This window comes from Cyprinus carpio, chromosome A9, assembly GCF_018340385.1.
Source record: "Cyprinus carpio isolate SPL01 chromosome A9, ASM1834038v1, whole genome shotgun sequence".
In the NCBI taxonomy this organism is placed as follows: domain Eukaryota; kingdom Metazoa; phylum Chordata; class Actinopteri; order Cypriniformes; family Cyprinidae; genus Cyprinus; species Cyprinus carpio.
In genome coordinates, this window is record NC_056580.1 from 3,168,288 (window position 1) to 3,189,359 (window position 21,072).

General features: G+C 36.0%; 1 protein-coding gene across 1 annotated transcript in view; it reads left to right on the forward strand.

The window, feature by feature from the left end:
* LOC109095647 (alkyldihydroxyacetonephosphate synthase, peroxisomal-like) overlaps positions 1–19,987 on the forward strand; it is a 33,060-nt gene extending 13,073 nt beyond the window's left edge. The window contains exons 9-20 of the mRNA XM_042763191.1: positions 1,085–1,210; positions 1,350–1,458; positions 5,456–5,583; positions 7,526–7,577; positions 9,770–9,846; positions 11,276–11,388; positions 11,949–12,018; positions 12,582–12,643; positions 13,238–13,327; positions 14,627–14,726; positions 14,933–14,990; positions 19,740–19,987. Coding sequence (XP_042619125.1) covers positions 1,085–1,210; positions 1,350–1,458; positions 5,456–5,583; positions 7,526–7,577; positions 9,770–9,846; positions 11,276–11,388; positions 11,949–12,018; positions 12,582–12,643; positions 13,238–13,327; positions 14,627–14,726; positions 14,933–14,990; positions 19,740–19,861 — 1,107 coding nt within the window. The 3' untranslated portion in view covers positions 19,862–19,987. The remainder of the gene's footprint in view (positions 1–1,084; positions 1,211–1,349; positions 1,459–5,455; positions 5,584–7,525; positions 7,578–9,769; positions 9,847–11,275; positions 11,389–11,948; positions 12,019–12,581; positions 12,644–13,237; positions 13,328–14,626; positions 14,727–14,932; positions 14,991–19,739) is intronic.
* The last annotated feature ends 1,085 nt before the right edge of the window (positions 19,988–21,072 follow it).

Below are 21,072 nucleotides of genomic sequence, written 5' to 3' on the forward strand. Positions count from 1 at the left end.
TGTGTGTGTGTGTGTGTGTGTGTGTGGTAGTGTGTTGGACGCATGCAGGACAGATGGTGGAACATTAAAGTGTGTTTGTATTTCTTGGGGGTTTGCTTAATAAAATCACCTGGAGCGTGTGTTTTATCTGAGACTGATCGATAAGACCATCAGCTCCCTCGCAGGTACACTGCTGTCACGCTCACACACTCCATATCATGAGTCTGACCGCAGGAAACAGGTCTGAAACGCTCCATAAGGCTTCAGCACCACTGTGTTTATCCAGAAACACATTTCCTATGAGGCTGGTGTTTTATTGACTGTCTTGCGATTAGAATTTTTATTATAAAACCGATATCATCCAGTTCCTGGATGCTGATTGGTCAATACATTGATCCAGCTGTGCTAAAATACGTGATACTGTAGCAACTATTGTTCAACATCTGTCCACCAGCTGCTGTGTATACTGTATCCAGGGGTGTTTATATATATATATATACAGTAAAAACAGTAATATTGTGAACATTTAAATGGATTTACTGTCACGTTTGACTAATTTAAATAAATAAATGTCCTTGTAAAATAAAAGTATTAATTTCTTTCAATTAAAAAAATGGCTGACTCCAAACATTTGAACAGTAGTGTGTATATATGCATATGTGGATAAACATATCATTGCACAGCACCAACTATTAAAAGGGTTGTTCACCCAAAAATGAAAATTGTCTTCATTTATCCTCAAATTGTTCCAAAACTATATATATATATATATATATATATATATATATATGTATATGTATATGTTGTTGTTGAACACAAATGAAGATAGTTTGAAGAATGTTGATAACCAAACAGTTGCTGAAGCTATTGACTTTCAAAGTATTTTTGTTTTACTATGGAAGTAAATGGCTACCGTCAACTTTTTAGGTGAACTTTCCCTTTAAACTTTTTTTTTTTTTTTTACATCAGAGACTGTATTATTTACTATAAAGGGACTTAATGTGATTACTTAAACATAGATATATATTTTAATAAGAAGTAATGATATATCGCTTGTTTTATACTTTTCTGCTGAGGATGTTTTGTGTTCTTGATGTGATTATAGTTGAATGAGCATGGTTACTGTACGGGCCACGAGCCGGACTCCATGGAGTTCAGTTCTCTGGGCGGCTGGGTGGCCACACGGGCGTCAGGCATGAAGAAAAACATCTACGGCAACATTGAGGATCTGGTATGTCTCCCAGACACACACACACATACACCGGTCTGGGACAGAGTTCACATTCATGCTCTGCCTCACACCCTTCAAATGTTGTATCCGCATCAGTCCTGCTGTGTAGAGTGAGAGATGTGATCTCATGTGTCCCCAGGTGGTGCATATAAAGATGGTGACCCCTAGAGGAGTGATTGAGAAGAGCTGTCTGGGGCCCCGCATGTCTACCGGCCCCGACATACATCACTTCATACTGGGCTCAGAGGGTACGGACATGTGATGTTTTGTGTGAGGAATGTATCTGATCTGTAAGGATCCGTTTCTCAGTGGATCTCCAGAAACTCGTATTTCACCTTAAAATTAAACGAAAGAAAAACTTTGATGAAAGGGAATGAGGCCTGTGCTGATGACAAAAATTTAAGTCTTGTGCACTGTACACATATCCTAGAGTTCACCTAAAAATCGAAGTATACTTCAGGCCAAAGTGTCTCAGTGGATATCTAGAGAATACTACTACTGTAAATATCTCCATCTGTAGTATCTGTTCCCAGAGTGGGTCCTCTTCTGATTGTGCACACTGAAGTTAGTTTGACATTGGTTGGGTCACTGATAGTGATAAGCATAATAAGGGAGTTTATATTTTAGTGAGAGTTCTTATCAATCACTTTAGGTTTTCATATAAATAGTCCTCTTAATCGGAGAGATTTGTAAAGCAAGGTTTTGTTTATCTTTATCTAAGGTCATGTTGTCCTGTTTGGGCTTCTCTTGCAGAGCTGCAGTCATATCAGCATGAAGTCTTATCCATTCTGCAGTTTTTTCAAAGCAATAACCACACTCTTATAAAGGAAGAGAGACCAACGTGAAGTGACCAAGCACAGTTAAAGATAGATCAGTTTAAAACCGATTATACGATGCAAAATTAAACAATCTGAACAATTCTAGTATTTTCCTGCTATTAAAAGGAATAATTCACCCAAATATTAATTTAATTATTATTATTTCTTTATTTTTAAAAAAAAATTTACTCACCCTTGGGTCATCCAAGATATCGATGAGTTTGCTTCTTCATCAGAACAGAATTGTATTAATGTAGCATTACATCACTTGCTCAACAATGGATCCTTTGCAGTGAATGGGTGCTGTCAGAATGAGAGTCTAAACAGCTGATAAAAACATCACAATAATCCACAAGTAATCCACACCACTCCAGTCCATCAGTTAATGTCTGGTAAAGAGAAAAGCTCTGTGTTTGTAAGAAACAAATCCATCTTTAATGTGTTTTAACTTTAAACCGACAAAATATGAGTCCATAATCCATAATAACACTTCCTTCGGGGAAAAAGTCCATCTCACATTAAAATCCACCCACATATTTGTTTAGAGCTGTTTTGGAAACGGTGCTTGATCTGTGCATATTCTCTCCTAATTCAGATGAGACGACTGTTTTCACCACAGAAAACAATATTATGGTTAGAGGTTTAAAAAGGTCTTAATGATGGATGTATTTCTTTAAAAAATTCAGCTTTTCTCTTCACCCGATGTTAACTGATGGACGGGAGTGGTGTGGATTATTGTGATGTATTTATCAGCAGTTTGGCTCTCATTCTGACGGCACCCATTCACTGCAGAGGATCCATTGCTGAGCAAGTGATGGAATGCTACATTTCAAGCAAACTCATCTGCTTCTTGGATGGCCTGAGGGTGAACGATTCCTTTAAGTGCCTAAAATCTTTAGTGCTTCCTCCATGAAGTCATGCTGCAGTCATGCCATCTGACTGAAACTTGATTTTCAGAAGTGCTTTCAGTTTTGTGAGCAGTCGGATGATGAGAGAAGAGAATCTGAAACTCAGACTATGTTTCGGCTTTCCTGTGAACCAGTAGGGGGCAGTGAAACATGTTCGGCTTTCAATGCCTGCCATGCTCTGTTTCTCATACTCTACTCGGAGAGGGCAACAAGTCAGAACTATGTGCTTGATATCTTATATGTGTCATGATGCTGTTAAAAGTATCACCATTATCCATAGAAAAGGATACTGTTATTAATCTGTCTCTCTAAAAAGTCATTAAGCTGTTCAAGAAGCCCTGAAGTGATGAAAAAGGGTCATATTCATTGTGTTTGGTAAAATGGTCTGTGAAGCTTTTTATGGCTCATATGAATTCTTTGTGGGAGGATGAATATTTCCCAGGGTTAATCTGCATTAATTAAACATTCATGATTCTTTTAGGAAGGACATCTGCTTCTTTAATGGCTTTGTAATGTCAGGGGCATTTCACCTTTTCCCCTCAGACACGCTTAAGTTCAGATGACAGAGTTATTGTTGTTGTTTTTCCGGGGATCAGGAGATCTTTAGATGTAAGCATTCTTATATCAGAGGTGTGTGTGTTTGATGATAAACCATGTTATTGGCATGTTTAAAGAAATATTAAGGGTTAAATGCAACTTATGTGATGGTTATTATTGCTGTAAAAATATCCTGTTAAATTACAGTAAACAAACTGCCACCTGTGCCAGAAATTCATCTTAGAAATTACAGTGACAATGTTTGAGATATTACGGGATGGCATATTTACAAATTTGGATGAAAACCGGGAGGCCTGTGACTGTCCCATAGACTGCCAAATAAATAACAGAGTCAAGGTCCATTAAAGGTATGAGAGTCGTCGTCAGAATACTTCATCTGCCATCAGATGTACAATCTGGATTATATGAAGCGACGGGAACACTTTTTGTAAGCGAAGAAAACAAAGTAATTGTTGAATAAAGTCGTTCTTTTCATTTTCTTCGCTAACAAAAAGTGTTCCCGTCGCTTCATATAAGTATCCCTTTAAGAGATATAATGTTAATATAAGCTTCCACCAAAATCTATTTTGTAGCCCAAAATGTACTGAAAACCACCATAATAATACAGGTGGAAAAATAGAGAGCCACATGATGAATTGGAGTTAATCGTTAGTTGCCTGTCCATAAAACATTTCCACTCCTGTTAAATAGAAAATGAACGTGGTCAAACACACAAAGACAAAACACCAACACACACGACTCTAAAATAACGCAACAAATAGTCATTAAATAATATAAAATCTAACACAAATCACCCTAATGTAAATTATTGATTATAAAAATAAGAAGAAACTAATTTAATTAAATATAATCATAAGTGCTGTGTCATGCAGGAACTTTTGGGAATATCTCTTTGCTGTTTTTCACCATAAATGATATGGTAATTCATAGTTTTTCTTCCAAAAACTATAAGTTTGACAGTATTTTATAGGAAATTTACATGCGATGCGACATTAAACCATTTACTTTTACTGTTTGCACCTTAAAGTAAATGATAATTCAGTTTTTTTACTTCCAAAAACATCATTTTGACAGTATTTTACAATATAATTACATATAAAGTGATGTTAAAGCATTTAGTTACTCATCATAAATTATACAATAATTCAGTTTTCCCTACCAAAAACAATAATTCGATTGTATTTAATAGTAAAATTAGATATAATATGATGAAAAGTAAAACCATTTACTTTTACTGTTTTCCACCATTAATTATACATTTATTCATAATTCTGTTTTCAAAAACCATACATTTGCCAGTGTAAACAATAAAATATGAGTGAAGGGTGAGGATGAGTGCCGTTTTGTTGCTGAGGGTTGTTCTGCTCACATACGGTCTCACTGATGGTCAGCATAAACTCTCCACAGGACTTTCTCACCAGTGTTGCACACTCACACATGTACACTCGCTCTGGGCTGTCAGTAATGAGTCCAGAACCCGAGACGCAGGGTTTCCCTCAGGGGTCAGTGGTCATGCTGGTTTGGGACAGGAAGCCTGCTGCGCTGGACTCTGTTGGGCCCTCAGTTGCTCTGCTCTCCCGCCAGCGTGCCTTTAGATGCTGACCTGCTTTATGTCACAGAACACAGTCTATAAATCTTCCTGCTTCCTTTTGTAGAGGAAGAAACTTGAGCGTTCAGGTGAAAATAAACATGCAGATCTCCTGCAGAGAGCCGGGGGCTATGTGCATATATATATATATGTGTGTGTGTGTGTGTGTGTTGCACACTCATTTAACTCTCTGACATCCTTTGCTTGATTTTAAAGACTATTCAAATCATGCATATTACAGATCACACACATGTTCAGCCCTTGTGTGTGTGATACACAGTAATAGTGAAACCGATCAAACGCCTGTGACACTCTTTGTGAGCACATGGCTCCTGATGTCCACACACACGCTGAAATGTGTCTTACTCCTTAGGAACTCTGGGAGTGGTGACTGAAGTCACAATGAAGATCCGACCCATTCCTGAGTATCAGAAGTACGGCTCCGTTGTCTTCCCAAACTTCCAGCAGGGTGTGGCGTGCCTGAGAGAAGTGGCCAGACAGGTCAGTACTGGACTTCATGAATCCAGCAGTGGTCGGACTTAACAGATTTTCTAGAGATAATCTGATTTATAGATCTATAATCTGTCCAGATCTATAATCATAGTGATGCTGATTTCAAAATGATGTTATTACTAAATACTGATACAGATTACTGTTACATTACCATTCCAAAATGTGGAATTCGTAAGATTTTTAAATATGTTTTTGGAACAAAGTTTGTTCACCAAGGCTGGAAATATGGTTAAATATTATTAGAGTTTAAACTGTTTTCTATTTGAATACATTTTGAAAATGTAATTTATTCCTGTGATTTCAAAGCTGAATTTTCAGCATCAATGCTCCAGTCTTCAGTCCCTTACGAAATTCACCGTGGTTTTACAAAAAAAAAAAAAAACCTTGGTTATTGTAGTTAAACCATAGTAATCACAAACTAATCATGGTTCTTCTACAGTAACCATAGTTTAACTATGGTATTTGTAGTAAAACTGTGCTTATACAAATGGTAATCAATCCACTTTTACTGTAGTAAAATAATGGTTCATTTTCAAGGCGACACATGATACTTCAAAAATCATCCTAATATGCTGATTTGCTGCTCAAGAAGCATTTCTTATTATCAGTGTTGAAAACTATTTTTTTCTGGTTAATATTTTTGTAAGAAACATGATTTACAAATTAGCACATTGTTAACATATTTCTTGGATGTTTCAGCATGATGGTAGCATGGTTTAGTGTGTTTATAGCTTATTTTAACATGTTAGCATGTTGCTTTCATGTTTCAGCATGATGATAACATGCTAATTTACAAATTAGCGCATCGCTAAAATAATTATTTGAGGTTTCTGGATAATTATAACATGCTAATTTACAAATTAGCACATCGCTAACATATTTCTTTTTATGTTTCAGCATGATGATAACATGCTTATTTACAAATGATCACATCGCGTGCTTATTTCTTGGATTCTTCAGCATGATGACAGCATGCTAATTTACAAATTAGCACATTGCTAACATTTTTTTATGTTTCAGCATGATGATAGCATGGTTTAGTGTGTTTATAGCACATTTTAACACGTTAGCATGTTGCTTGGATGTTTCAGCTTGATGGCATGTTTTAACAAATTGCTAGCACATTTTAACATAGAAACCTTTTGTGATGTCTTTACACTTTTTGTTCAGTTTGATTTCATTGCTGAATAAAAGTAAGAACGTCTTTAAAAAATCTTGCAGATCTCAGACCTAAGAATGATACTGTATGTATTTAGCATTAAGTATACCAGAAATATAAATGACACTGGTATAATTATTTTATATAATATTAACTGATTTAGGCTTACTAGTATCTTATCTTATCTGCACGTCTTTCATGCCTTATACCATGCTGAATTGACTGCCGTGTGTGTGTTTGAGTGCTGGTATGGCATGTCTGTTTGAGAGCAGCACTGATTATAAGGCTGGGATCTGTGTGTGAGTGTGTGGTGAATAAGGCTGCGGCTCTCATTACAGTGTGTGTACCTGCAGCTCTGCTCAGACTCGGGCTAATGGCCTGAGATCTCGGCCTCTCATTAGTCTGTGGGCCTGCTGCTGATGTTGTAGCCATTATTGATGAGCGAGCGCAGTGTTAGCGTTCTGTACAGCACTGCTTCTTATTAGTCCGTAAACAAACTGTGATCCAAACTTAAAATTAAATTATTGATTATGCTATTCAGGACCTAGACTGCTCCTCTCTCTGCGTTTCTCTTTGCCCAAGGCTGCCTTTAAAAAATAAGGCTTTATTTTAATTGGAATATCATCTTGCTGTAGTGTAGGTGTTTCCTAAAAAATACTTGCTGGGCAGTAATAATAATATTATTGTAGGTTTGTTTAAAACTATGGGTCTCCATATATTACTTTGTTTCTGTCTGAAGTGTCTTTTTCTTTCTTTGTTTTTTTGTTTCAGAGATGCGCTCCAGCATCCATTCGGCTAATGGACAACGAGCAGTTTCAGTTTGGTGAGTTTTGTTTTTTGAAGAGTCTTTACTCCGCTCTTTTAGGTGACAGTTTATAGCGAGGAGCTTCAGAAAGGAACAAAAAAGGTCACAACGAAGCAGCAGTAGTCCAAGCGACGCTGATCATCTTCCCTTCCGTTGAGCTTTTAGCTTAATATTTTAGTGGAAACTGTGATACATTTTTTTTCAGGATTCTTTTATGAATAGAAAGTTCAAAAGAACTGAATTTATTTGAAATAGAAGTTTATAACGTTATAAATTTCTTTACTGTCACTTTTGATCAATAAACATAATTTCTTCCTTTCAAAAAATAAAAAATAAATAAATTACTGGACCCAAACTAGTAGTGTACATAATTCTTCTATAAAATCATTGTGTAATAACCTTAATTTTATTTTGAAAACTCAGTGTTATTATTATTATTTTCTTTTGTTTTGTTTATTGAACATTTATACAGTAATCCTTATGCTTTTCTTTACATTTCAGTTTTACAAGTAACTACTTTGCCACAAACCTGATTTCAAAATTAAATTATTTGTGCAAAACCTAATTAATATTCATGAGCTAAGCCTTCATCGATTTGTGACATCACAAACACCATTTCCACCACATTGAACTAAGTGACATTGTTTAGTTAGAGATTATTTCTATTTCCAGTCATTGGCGGGTACATACTATCCTCTAGCGTTGTATATTCATAACCGAACATTACCTGAGTGTTATGAGCTGGTCATGTAATACAGGAAAACTGAGAGCAAGTAGTAGAGTACCACAGAGAGCCTGCGTTTCCATAACCATCCGTTACGATCCATTTTTGCCTTTAGAGACAGTTATCTGTTTTCATATTCCACGGAGATGAATTGGAAGATTTAGCATTTGAGAGCTTTGTTTTGGTTTTTATTACTTGTTGTTGTTTGTTGTTGTTTTGTGTATTCATTACATCAAGAGGTTTAATTTGGTCTGGTGTAATTTATCTCTGGAGAACCCCCTCTCGCGCCGCCTCGTATAAAGAGAAATTGATCTTTATTTTACCAGCTGAGCAGCCAGCGAATGCACAAACACACAATTCAGGAACAATGAAAAATGGCCCTGGCAGCAATTAAGCTCACAGTGCAGCCGAGGTTTACAACGTTACATGCGGAGATGTGGGGGAATTTGCGAGGGGTTGCCAGATATATCTGGAAAAGTTCCCCCCGTCCCTAGGGATCTCATTAACTCCTGTTCGGCTCGGTGTTTTCATCGACGGTGCACTTCTGAGAGGCAAAGAGATGTATTGACTCTTTAATGAAGACTCCAGTCTCTGTAATCATAATGTTTTTTGCAGCATGCACACTCTTTAAGCCCAGAAGTGTGACTGTATTATTTTTATATCTATTCACAACCAAAAGAAAAGGGGAGGTAATGAGTGTCGTGGTGCGTTCAGACACGTTGTAATCTTATAAAAGCATTGTAAGGGTTTGGACAACTAAAGGTCTTTGGGGCAGAATGTGACTGAAAATCTGTTCTATGTAAGTGTTACTGTATGTCACCGGATTAAGTCATTTTATATCATGGTATAGTACACTATTCACTGAATTTATTTATTATGCAAAAATGCAGTAAAAACTGTAATATTGTTAAATATGTTGCAAAACCAGAAGACACATTTCTACTATTGAATGGCATCATCATAGCGCCCAGCACTGAGAGACCGTATAGCAGATGGGAAATGATGACGAGAGACAGAGTGGACACAACTTGAGCCGCAGTTGAACTTGTGTCTCCCACATTAGCATGCTGGGACATTACTAGCATGTTTGATCAATTTCTCACACAGATTCATGTCAGTTTTCAGTTGATTTGAAATATTCTGAGATTTTGTGTGAATCTGACTGTGTGTGTGTGAGATTTAGCTGCGTTTCTTATCAGAGGAGCTGCTATCAGGATGATTTATGACGAGCCCCCAGTGAAACATCCTCACTGCGTTCCCTCTCGCTCTTTCTCTCTCTGTGTCTCCGGTCATTAATGTGCTATTGTTCACACCGCTAATAAATCTGACACAAAGGCCTCTGGGAAATCCAAGGGGCAAAACTGAAGGATGTTTGGTGAAACAAAAAGCTTTTGACTGCACACAACCCCTGACGAAAAAAAAGCAAACTAAACGATTGTGTATTTAATACTGAGGTTTATTGAAATTGTAACTAATGTTTTGACAGGTCATGCACTCAAGCCTCAAGTGTCCTCCATTTTCATGTCATTCTTGGACGGGTTGAAAAAATTCTACATCACAAAGGTGAGAAAGAGAACCGTAAATGTGTGTCAAGATCACAATCACATACTAACACTGCTCTCTAGAACGCTTCATTCTGATTGGCCAGTCACAGTATTCTGCATTTAAAAAAAAAAAAAAAAAAAGAGCATTTGCAAGATTTAATTTTATGCACTGATATAATCAGCTCGTGAAAAGTAGGCTATATAATTATTGGTTAATATTGATTTAGTCACCCACACAGCCTTGAAATGAAACATCCTAGTATGTTCCTTCTTAAATTGGTTGATTAAATATTGATCGAGTGAACAGAATCAGATCATCAGAACTTAAATATAGGTGTGTGTTTGTTTGTTTTTATTTATTTGGAGAAAAACACAACATTAGTAATTCTTTTATCCCATCCAAACAGCCTTGAAATGAAATCAGAAATGAAAACTTATTTTAGAGGCGGAGCATATAAAGCATCTCAGGATGCATTTCATGAAGTTGGCTGATTGAATCTCTAAAGTGAACAGAATCAGACAAAGAAACTTAAATGTGAGTGTTTTGTTTTTTGTTTTTGTTTTGGTTTGTGTGTTTGGTTTGGTTTTGGTTTTGTTTGGTTTGTGTTTTTTGATTTGTTTTGATTTTCTTTTTTTTGTGTTTTTGTTTCCCAGTATAATTTTTCCCATTATAATGTGTTTTGTTTTTGTTTTGCTTTTTGTTTTGATTACTACTTCCAAATTTTCTTTAATCCCACCCAAACAGAAATAAAAAACTTATTTTAGAGACGGAGCATTTAAAGCATCCCAAGACGCATTTCAGTTGGCTGATTTGAATATATATATATATATATATATATATATATATATATATATATATATATATATATATATATATATATATATATATATATATATATATATAATAATATAATATTAAAAATAAGTGTTTTCATTATTATTATTATTATTATTATTATTTGTGTGTGTGTTTGGTTCACTACATAATTCTCATACACGTACATAATTTTGAGGACTTTTATATGACTTTTTTGTTTACTGTCTTTATTTAACCTGTTAGTATATTGAACAGTTTGTCAGTTTTTGGCTACTCCTGACATCACAGCTACTGCCGGATTTCAGAGTTCATCTGTACTGCTGTTACTCTGCTCTGCTCTCTGAAATACTTGGTCAGTCATTCTGCAGTCAGAGCAAGAAATACTGCTGTTGATTTTTATCCACTGATTTGATTGCCTTGTGAAAAGTAGGCTGTGATATTATTGGGTAATATTATTTTTCCCCGCCCACACAGCCTTGAAATAGAAACAGAAATGAAAACTGATTTTAGAGGCAGAGAATGTCAAAGGCTCGTGCAATTTGATAAAAGATTGTCACTTTTTTTTTTTCAGAATAATTTCTACTGATCAATTTTGATTTCATGTGGTCTAACCATGCGATATCGCTCTCAGTTTAAAGGCTTCGACCCGCACCACCTGTGTGTCGCTACGCTGTTATTTGAGGGGGATCGTGGGAAGGTTTTGCAGCACGAGAAACAGGTCTACGACATCGCGGCCAAATTTGGGTAAGAAGTGGCTCATTTTTGTGTGTTCTTCAAATCTGTGCTGTTTCTATGGAACCAGAGTTACTGTTTCACCAGTAAAGGTCCTAAGGGTCGTGACCCCTGACCTTGACTGATCTGACCGATTGTATACAGAAGCACGAGTGTTGCCTCTGTCTTTTCATCCTGCCTCATTCATCACGGCTCTTTCAGTGGCAGTGATGGGTGTGTGAGGAGAAGAGGGAACAGATGAATGATTTCTGCATTAAAGCTTGTGTTGATTTTGAGAATATTTAATTAGAGGCTGATTGTGATGGATAGAAGGGGAATCCCACAGCTGGCTTTATTGATCCGCTGCTTGTGTGTGTGTGTGTGTGTGTGTGTGTGTGTGTGTGTCTGTGTGTGTGTGTGTGTCTGTGTGTCTGTGTGTCTGTGTGTGTGTGTGTCCATGCAGGAAATGTTCACCGGACCACAAATGCCTCATGATTTTTCTTTGGCAACATTGATTGTGGTAGTAATATGTATATTTCCCCTTTGCCTCCCAGTGACCTGTACTCTGTGGTGTGACTCTGTGTGTGTTTTAGGGGTCTGGCAGCAGGAGAGGATAACGGTCAGAGGGGCTACATGCTGACGTTTGTCATCGCGTATCTGCGGGTGTGTTATGAAACTCCTCACACTGATTTACTCTCCTTAATTACAACAGACTTCAAAGGACCCAAAAATACACCTTCATAAAACTTATTTTTTATGTCTAACTCTAAATGTGTGTTTTAATGACATTGGTTCAGTAAGATTTTTTTTTTAAGAAATAAATTAATACTTTATTCAACAAGTTTATGTTTAAAATAAATGCTGTTCTATTTAACTTTCTATTCATTAAGAAATCCTGAAAAAAATGCATCAGAGTTTTCACACACACACACACACCAAAAAAAAAATTAATAACATTGATAAAAATAAGAAATGTTTCTTGGGCAGCATATGAGCATATTAGAATGATTTCTGAAGGATAATGTGACATTGAAGACTGGAGTAAAAATGCTGAAAATTTTGCAATAAATTATATTTTACAATATATTAAAATTAAGAAAAATTATTTATTTATTATTATTATTTTAAATTGTAACAAATACAATTAAATGTAACAAATAAATGCATCCTTGGTGAAGAATAGAATACATTACAGAAAAGTGTAACATCTGTGTGTATGTGTGCAGGATTTGGGAATGGACTACTATGTGATCGGAGAGTCGTTTGAGACGTCTGTGCCGTGGGACAGGTAAATGCTCAGGGCCATGCTTTGCCATCACTTTTGCACTGTGCACTTTCTGTTTGTCGTCCACTGCTGCCCACACGCTCTCAGATACTTCTGTTGTCTCTGTCTGAATGGTTTGGTGGAGGTGGGAAGGTTTCAAGGACACAAAGCCGGAGAAAAAACTTGATCTCCCACAAAGACACAGACACTTTCAGACTTCATGTGAACCTGAAATTCTGGCTCTTAGTATTAACACAGATTATGAACTAAAAGCAGTCAAGTGTGCAACATACAAGTGAACTCAACACAGTTTAAAAACATCCCAAGACTCATCTCATGAAGTTGGTTGAGTGAATGTTTAGAGTGAGAAGAAAAGACAAAAAGCTCAAATATAAGCGTGTTTTACATGTTTTGTTTTCTTCTGTGTTTTGTGCTGTTGTACTGTTGTTTGTGCTATTCATTCATTTAGTTAGTTATTTAATATTCTTAATAACTTTAATAATTTCACTAATTTTGAACACTTTTGGAATAATAGTAATAGTAAAGAGTTAATAGGTAGGTTAATTTTTGTCCACTTCTGTATTATTCAGTATTTATCTTTTTTTGTCTCTCTTTCAGGGTTTTGGACTTGTGCAGGAATGTGAAGGAGAGGATTGTAAGAGAGTGTAAGGAGAGAGGAGTACAGTTCCCTCCGCTCTCCACATGCAGGTGCACAGACACACACACACACACACACACACACACACACACACACACACACACACACACACACACACGTCTATCTTTCTGGCCTTTGACATGTTGTCCATAAATAAGCACCTAGCAATCATCTGGAATATTAACATATAGTGTTATGTTTAATAAATTACCCACAAGGCCATAGCAATGTTGGTGGCAACTTCAGTGAATTGTAAAAATCTAGTTTGATGCAATTTGATATATTGATTAGTGAACTCTGTGTTCATTCTGATCTCACCTTTACCGTCACACACACAGAAAAAGAGGGAAGTGCATTTCTCAGTCATTCATTTCCTGTCTTTCGCTGTCCAGCTGCGTGTGACATGATGGATGTGGCCGTTTAACCTCTGCAAAACCAGATAACACAAACTCACGGCCCTTAAACTTTCACTGTCTCAAAGTCAAGGGTCACAAAGGCTGGCCCAGGAAAGAAAGCATGTCAATGTCCCTCTTTTTCTTTTTGTGTCTTTCTGTGGGCATAAAAGATCCCGCAGAAGCCATAAATTTGATTTAGCAGGAAGACCATTCAGATAACTGATTATAGAAACACCAAACTCTACTGATCCTCTTGAAAATCAGTGATTAGAGGTGTGTATACCAACAGAAAAATAGAAAACTAAATGAAAGTTTAATTTCTAGTTTAATTTCAATTTTGATTTTTAGTTGAACCTGGACTTTTTGTCTTGGTCAAATAAAATCTATATTATGTAATATATTTGTATCATGATTGTGAAAATGAACTGTACAATTTATTTTGCATGTTTTTTTTTTGTGTACCATTGCAGAGAGTGGCTATAAATCTTGCCAGAAATTAATTAACAACTTATTTGATGCATAATAATGTAACTAGCTACATTTTGTCCAGCTTCTTCATTTCTAGGAAACCCAACAACTTCAAATCAGTGGGTAGATTTTGTGTAATGTACATAATTATGCAATAATTGTACACAATTATATAAATGTACATAATTATATCAAATGCACTCAGTAATTTAAATAAAAAGGTAAATGAAAAAAAGATTTTAAGACAACAAATATTTTAAAATATTAAATATTTGTAATAAAAAAAAATAATCATGGCTGACTGCTAATGGCACATTTCTGCATCTGTAACTGAAAAATAATACCGTTGCATGATGCTACATCCACACCACTAGGTGTCAGTATAAGATGACGGCATATTGGCCAGTGCTGAGTGCATCTTATTCCCAGAAGAACTTGAAATCATTGTAACTTGATTTTTTTTAAAATCTGTTTTCCTCTTTCTAGAGTTACACAGACGTATGACGCAGGTGCTTGTGTGTATTTCTATTTTGCCTTTAATTACCGGGGTCTGAGTGATCCAGTTCACGTCTACGAACAAGTGGAGGTACGTACAGTAAGAAAAGCAAAGATTAGCCATCAGTCTTTAAATCAACAGAGTATTCCTCAGTTTTAAAGCTGTCACAATATGCTGTTTCAGCTGTAGGTTTCGTGGACTTCTGTTACATTCAAAACAAATAAATGGTTCTGTTTTAGGCTTGAAATAAGTGGATATTGAGAATTTGTTTCTCTTTTTTTGCATTTTTTATGTAGCATGCAGCCCGGGAGGAGATTCTAGCCAACGGAGGAAGTCTGTCTCACCACCATGGAGGTGAATTTCACCACACATAACTTGAAATAAATGAATATATTCACTCACTCTGATCTCTGCTGAACAGAACATATATAGTACTCTGCCTCTAGACTCAGCAGTTCAGCTTTTTAGAGAATTGCAGAGTCTGGGGCAGTGGTTTGTCCTGGTTTATTGGGTCTGAAACACATGACTTATCTACATTACCATCCGCCTGCTGCTAGCTAAACATCACCACACTCATTAATCACAGTCACACACACACACACACTGTAGCCTACATGAGGTCGAGTGCTATATGGACTTGTAAAAGACATAGTTCACTCAAAAATGACAGATCTTAAGTTAAGTACCAAAAAGGTATCAAAACGTTTTTGTGTGAGAAATGTAAGACGTTATAACCAAACAGTCTTCTCTTCCAGGGAGCTGTTATGTATGTAAGCCTGTTTCCGCCACTAAATAAAAAATAGGTAATTGAGACTTTTTATCTCACAATTCTGACTTTTTTTCTCAGAATTGCGAGATATAAACTCACAGATGCGAGAAATAAAGTCAGAATTGCATGATATAAACTCACAATTGTGAGTTATAAAGTCAAAATTGCGAGTTATAAACTCACAATTGCATGTTATAAAGTCAATATTGCGAGTTATTATCAAAATTGTGAATTATAAAGTCAGAATTGCGAGAAATAAACTCACAATTGCGAGTTATAAAGTCAGAATTGCATGATATAAACTCAAAATTGCGAGATATAAACTCACAATTCTGTCTTTTTTTCTTGTAGTTGCGAATTTATATCTCGCAATTCTGACTATATAACTCGCAATTGCAAGGGCTTCCATAGTTGTGCTGCAACTGGATCAGTGAGTTGAACTTCCGAACTGGATCAAGATTCAGATTTGTGAAAGAATCATTCAAACTTATTGGCTGAAAAGATCAGATTTAAAATTGATCTTTTATATTGCACAGAAGAGAGAAATATCATTTTTAAATGACCAGCAGGTGATTTTTAAGTTTTGGGTGAACTATACCTTTAAAATGAGAGGGGAAATGGTGAGCTGATATTTATAAACTTTCCTGACTGCGATCTAAAAGAAAGAAAGCCATGCTGATGGTGTGTGTGCTGGGGGAGTTCTCTGTAATTGTGATTAATAGCGGTACTGCGGTACTATCTGCCAGCCGACAGGCCCTTTTGTCTACACACAATCACAGCATGACAAATGAAGTGTGTGCGTGTATCTGGAAAAAACAGATGTAGTCTGGGCTTGCGAGGTGGGAGGGCGCAGGAGAGAAAGGCACAGTTTACTAACCTGTGTTTACTGCAGGTCAGAGCTGTGAATGCATCCAAGCACGTTTGCCAGACCTCCACTCGCTTTAAACAAGCGCAAACCGTTTTTTGTTACACGATGGCCATGTGTACACATATTTAAGCAAACTAAACCAATAAAAAACATCCCATTTGCACTTTAAAGGGACGCTGTTAAACAGATAAACAGTTAAAAAAGATTTGCTGCTCTCTTAGAGATGAAGTTAAAACGAGACTGCACACAGTCTTTAGAGAGAGCAAGATGGAGAATGGAAAGAAGTAATGATTTCTGATTCATTAATGAGTCGTTTTTTAACTGACTCCTTTTTAATGATTTGGTCAAACCAATTTGCAAAGCATTTGTCATCTGACTGTATAACTTTGGTAGGAAGTGGCTGACATATTGAAAATATTGACAAAACAACATTGGACACAATCAATGGAAGTTTGGTGATGTTTAATACTTAACTCTATGGGTTTGTTAAAACACCTAACCCTAGCAAACAGAACTAACTAAACGTTTATTTCACTACAAAACATTTAAAATTGCTCAAATGAATCAGTGAATCATTTGTAAGCAGTTCATTGAATTGAACGGTTCAAACTAAACTAGCAACCCTACCAGCAGAAGTAACTGAACATTTGTCACTACAAAAATTAAGAGCTTCTGAGGACATCTTAAAAGTAATGACTCAAATGAATCATTTGTGTATTTCAGCTGTTCATTGAAGTGTCCAAATGAACCTAACAACCGTATCAAACAGAACTAACTAAACATTTATTTCACTGCAAAAAAATGGCTTTCGTAAAATATTTTGGAAGTAATGATTCAAATGAACCAGTGAATCATTTGCTTGTATGTTTATTTTATGTTCATTGAAATTAAACATCCAAGCAAACCTAGCAAACAGAACTAATAAAAAATGTAACTACAAAAAAAGAAGGGATTCCGAGAAAATTTTGAAAGTAATGATTCATGAATCATTTGTGATTTGTGAAATTAACTGTCTAAACGAACCGATTCACTAAGTGAATAAAACATTCCAACGCTCACCAGAACATCTAACATCTCTAGTAGTAGTGATACGTTTTAGACTAATGTGACCGCTACGAAGTACAACATTTTATTTTTTGGTGCCGTGACCCGGATTCTAAGAATTCTTGTTGGACTTCGCTGCAGGAGTTTTGTTTTTCGGGTTTGTTTGTTTGGCACCATGCAGATATGCTTAAAGATTTCTTCTGAGCTGATCCCAGAGCACAGCATGTGTAAACGCACGCCTGAGGATAGCGTAGCAGTACGAACAGCATGTGCGTGTTTGTGCAGGTGAAGACCAGGGCTTATAGAGGAAATGAGAGCATCAGCCTCAAACACACTCAGACAGCTTCCGCTTCATTCAGCCATTATTGGACACACACATCTATGCTTTTGTCTCTGGCTTGATTTTTTTTTTTTGCATGTCTCAGCTGTGCGAAAGTGGTTATGAGAGATGAATAGTGACAAGATAGTGATGGAAAGCGAGTGCGGGAATATGGGCTGATGGCGAGATGATAGATGTGTAAATTATCCCCGTGATGGAGGCAATGATGCAGTCATGCCTCCTTCTGTTTCTGTCTGCCGCCCAGCAGAGACACAAATACACCACTGGGGGTTTGAGGAGGGGCCAATGTGTGTCACTCGTGATTGGCTTGCTGTGTGTTCGGTGGGCCGGCCGTCTTTTCTTTCATGCAAGATGACTGGCTCTGTCATGCAAGACCTATTTGCATATGTATGAGAGAGTCCCAGATTGGGGTGTTGCCAATAGTGAGCTGCCCGTGCCTCAAACCCCGCCTCCTCCTCAAACAGTAACGTATTATGACGAAATGCCGTCTGCTCGCTTATCAATCATATTAAGCGTGTGAGACAGAAAGAGAGAGGAGACGGGGACATCAAGGTTCCCTAAACTGCTGTTCTCACAAACAATATGTTGTGTGATATTATATTAACCGAACACTCATAAAGGACATGTCATTGTTTTAATAATGTGGGAAAGAAATCATTATTATATTATATTATATTATATTATATTATATTATATTATATTATATTATATTATATTATATTATATTATATTATATTATATTATATTATACATCTTTTTTGGACATTGGTTTCATTTTTATTATCCAATAAATGTGCTTTATGTAATTTATTATTTTTTTATTTCATTTATTTTATATCTAGTTTTATAGAAACAGGGAATTTCTGCTTTTGGCTGGTAGTGGATTATTGTTAAAGCTCATTTCCCCTATTTTTGCATATAGAGTACATTTTCCTTCATCTAACACACAAAGTTCATATTTTAAAACAACACCACTGATTATATAATAGTAATGTAACAATGCATCTAGTATCGATGATGGTTTAATAATAATGTTTTAGTAATTAATGATTAAATTGATTATATTAACCAAACACTCATAAAGGATATGTTATTGTTTTAATGCTCTGGGAAAGAAATCTATATAATATTATATTATATTCTGGTTGGAAATTGGTTTTAGTTTTCATTATCTGTTAAGAGAATTTCAGGTGCGACTCTTTGCTGATTTATTTTTATTATGTAAATGTATCTGCATTGGATGATATTGGATTATTGTTTATGCTCATTTCCGCTATTTTTGTATTTAAATGATTTTTTTCTTCATCTAACACTTAAAGTTCGCAATAATTATATAATAATGATTTAATAATAATAACAACAATAGTAATAATGACTGGATAATTTAATGATGATTTAATAATAACGATTTAATAACACCGTTCAATGTAATTGTTAACAAATCTTGGAATTAATATCCATTTTCAAACTAAAATATAATATTGTGATGCTTATATTCACTTGAAGCATTTAAATCGAGCGTTTTATTTATTAATTTGTTTATTTTTAACAAATTGGTGTAGAATTTGAATATCAGCCATTTATTGGCCACAACTTGAAATTAATTTAATATCGTGAGTTATGCTCCGAACAACACCCTGGCAGCTACCCACAATTCATTTTATGATTGAGTGTCATATAATTTTTTGAATTGTGGTTACAAGTAGTTTTGAGATGTTGTTTGGTATTACTTTATTTTTTTAATGATTATTTTTTGGTAAAGTCATTTAGTTGACGTTGATGTATGAAGGGTGGAAGCCTGTGGTATTTAGTCTGAACACGAGAGAAGCAGACAAACAGACAGACAGACAGAGGAAGAGTTTCTCTCTCTCCGCTGGGAGTACAGGCAGCATAATGAGTTTGATAGTCTGCTGCTCTCCATAAATCACATCATGCAAAACATCTCAGCGTTTCAGCAGCGCCGCCCACCCCACAACATCCATCATCCACTGCTTACAGCCGCTCGCACACGAGAGCCATTCACGTCCTGCTGTCTGCCACACACGTCTGCTCAATCCCTCTCTCCCTCTCTCTCTCTCACAGTGGGAAAACTCCGGAAGGAATGGATGAAAGAGAGCGTGTCCGGCGTGGGGCTCGGCATGCTCAAGTCGGTGAAGGAGTATGTGGACCCTCAGAACATTTTTGGCAACAGAAACCTGTTGTAATTCAATAACATTCTGTATCTGCACATTTTCTATCGTCATCTAGTCATATTTGATTTACATAATCCTGTCTTTTTCTTGGTGTGTGTGCACAGTAATACGATAAACCTCTCCTCTGTTTCCCATTAACTCGATCCATTTGCGTTATTGTCACCTTTGACCTTTGACCTCGTCGATAGTGAGGTGGCAGGACTGTAATATCCGTGATCACGTGACTTCAGTTCTCCCCAGTCTTCCCATTGCTCTTCTGATTGAACAGGTTTTTGATACTGTAACGTCTGGATGCTTCTGTGTCTGGCACTACTGTTGTGTTTGGTACATTAGCAGTAACTGAATTATGCTTTTAAAAGCAGTGTGCCTTCTGTCCGTCTGTCTATCTTCCACTCCTCTTTCTGAGTGACTAAATGTTTACTGTCTTTTATCCTCTCTTCCTTACTGTACTTTTGCCTTTTCTATTCGCCTGTCAAACTAGGTGTATTATAATTTTGGGATAAATCTCATAAAAAAATGTCCTATTTGTATATGAAAAATGATTTCCCACCAAATCTGACTGTAGTAACATATATATATATATATATATATATATATATAATATACAAATCTTACTGTAATTAAAATAATTACAATTATTCATATTACTGAAATTAAAATGCTTATGCTTGAAGCATTTAAAAAAATAAATGCTTCAAAATTGACACAAAATATATATTTTTTACACTTTATATTAAGGTTGTATTCACTAACATTAGTTAATGCAGTATTGACATGAATAAACAATACAGATATTATGAATTCATTTCTACATATAAATTTTTAATAACTTCATTTTAACTAATGAGATGTATGTGTATTTTAAATATGTGTATGTATATACATATATATTGACAGATGAACATGACATGAAGCCAGAATTATAAATGCTCTAAAATGTACCCCACTTATGGTACCAGCATTAACTAATCTATGTGACCCTATTGTAAAGTGTTACTTTATTCTCACTCTCTTATGGAGATGGAATATGATCTGGACATTTTTGTGAGATTTATCCTTTTAAGCCTGATCTGCTGAAAGCTCCCCCGTAACTGTGGGGTTAAACAGAGATGTTGTGTCTTCGAGCACGCACTCTGGCTGACAGAGGTTTTGGACCGAGTGGATTAAAGGGATACTCCATCCCAAAATGAAAATGTTGTCATTAATCACTTACCCCCATGTCG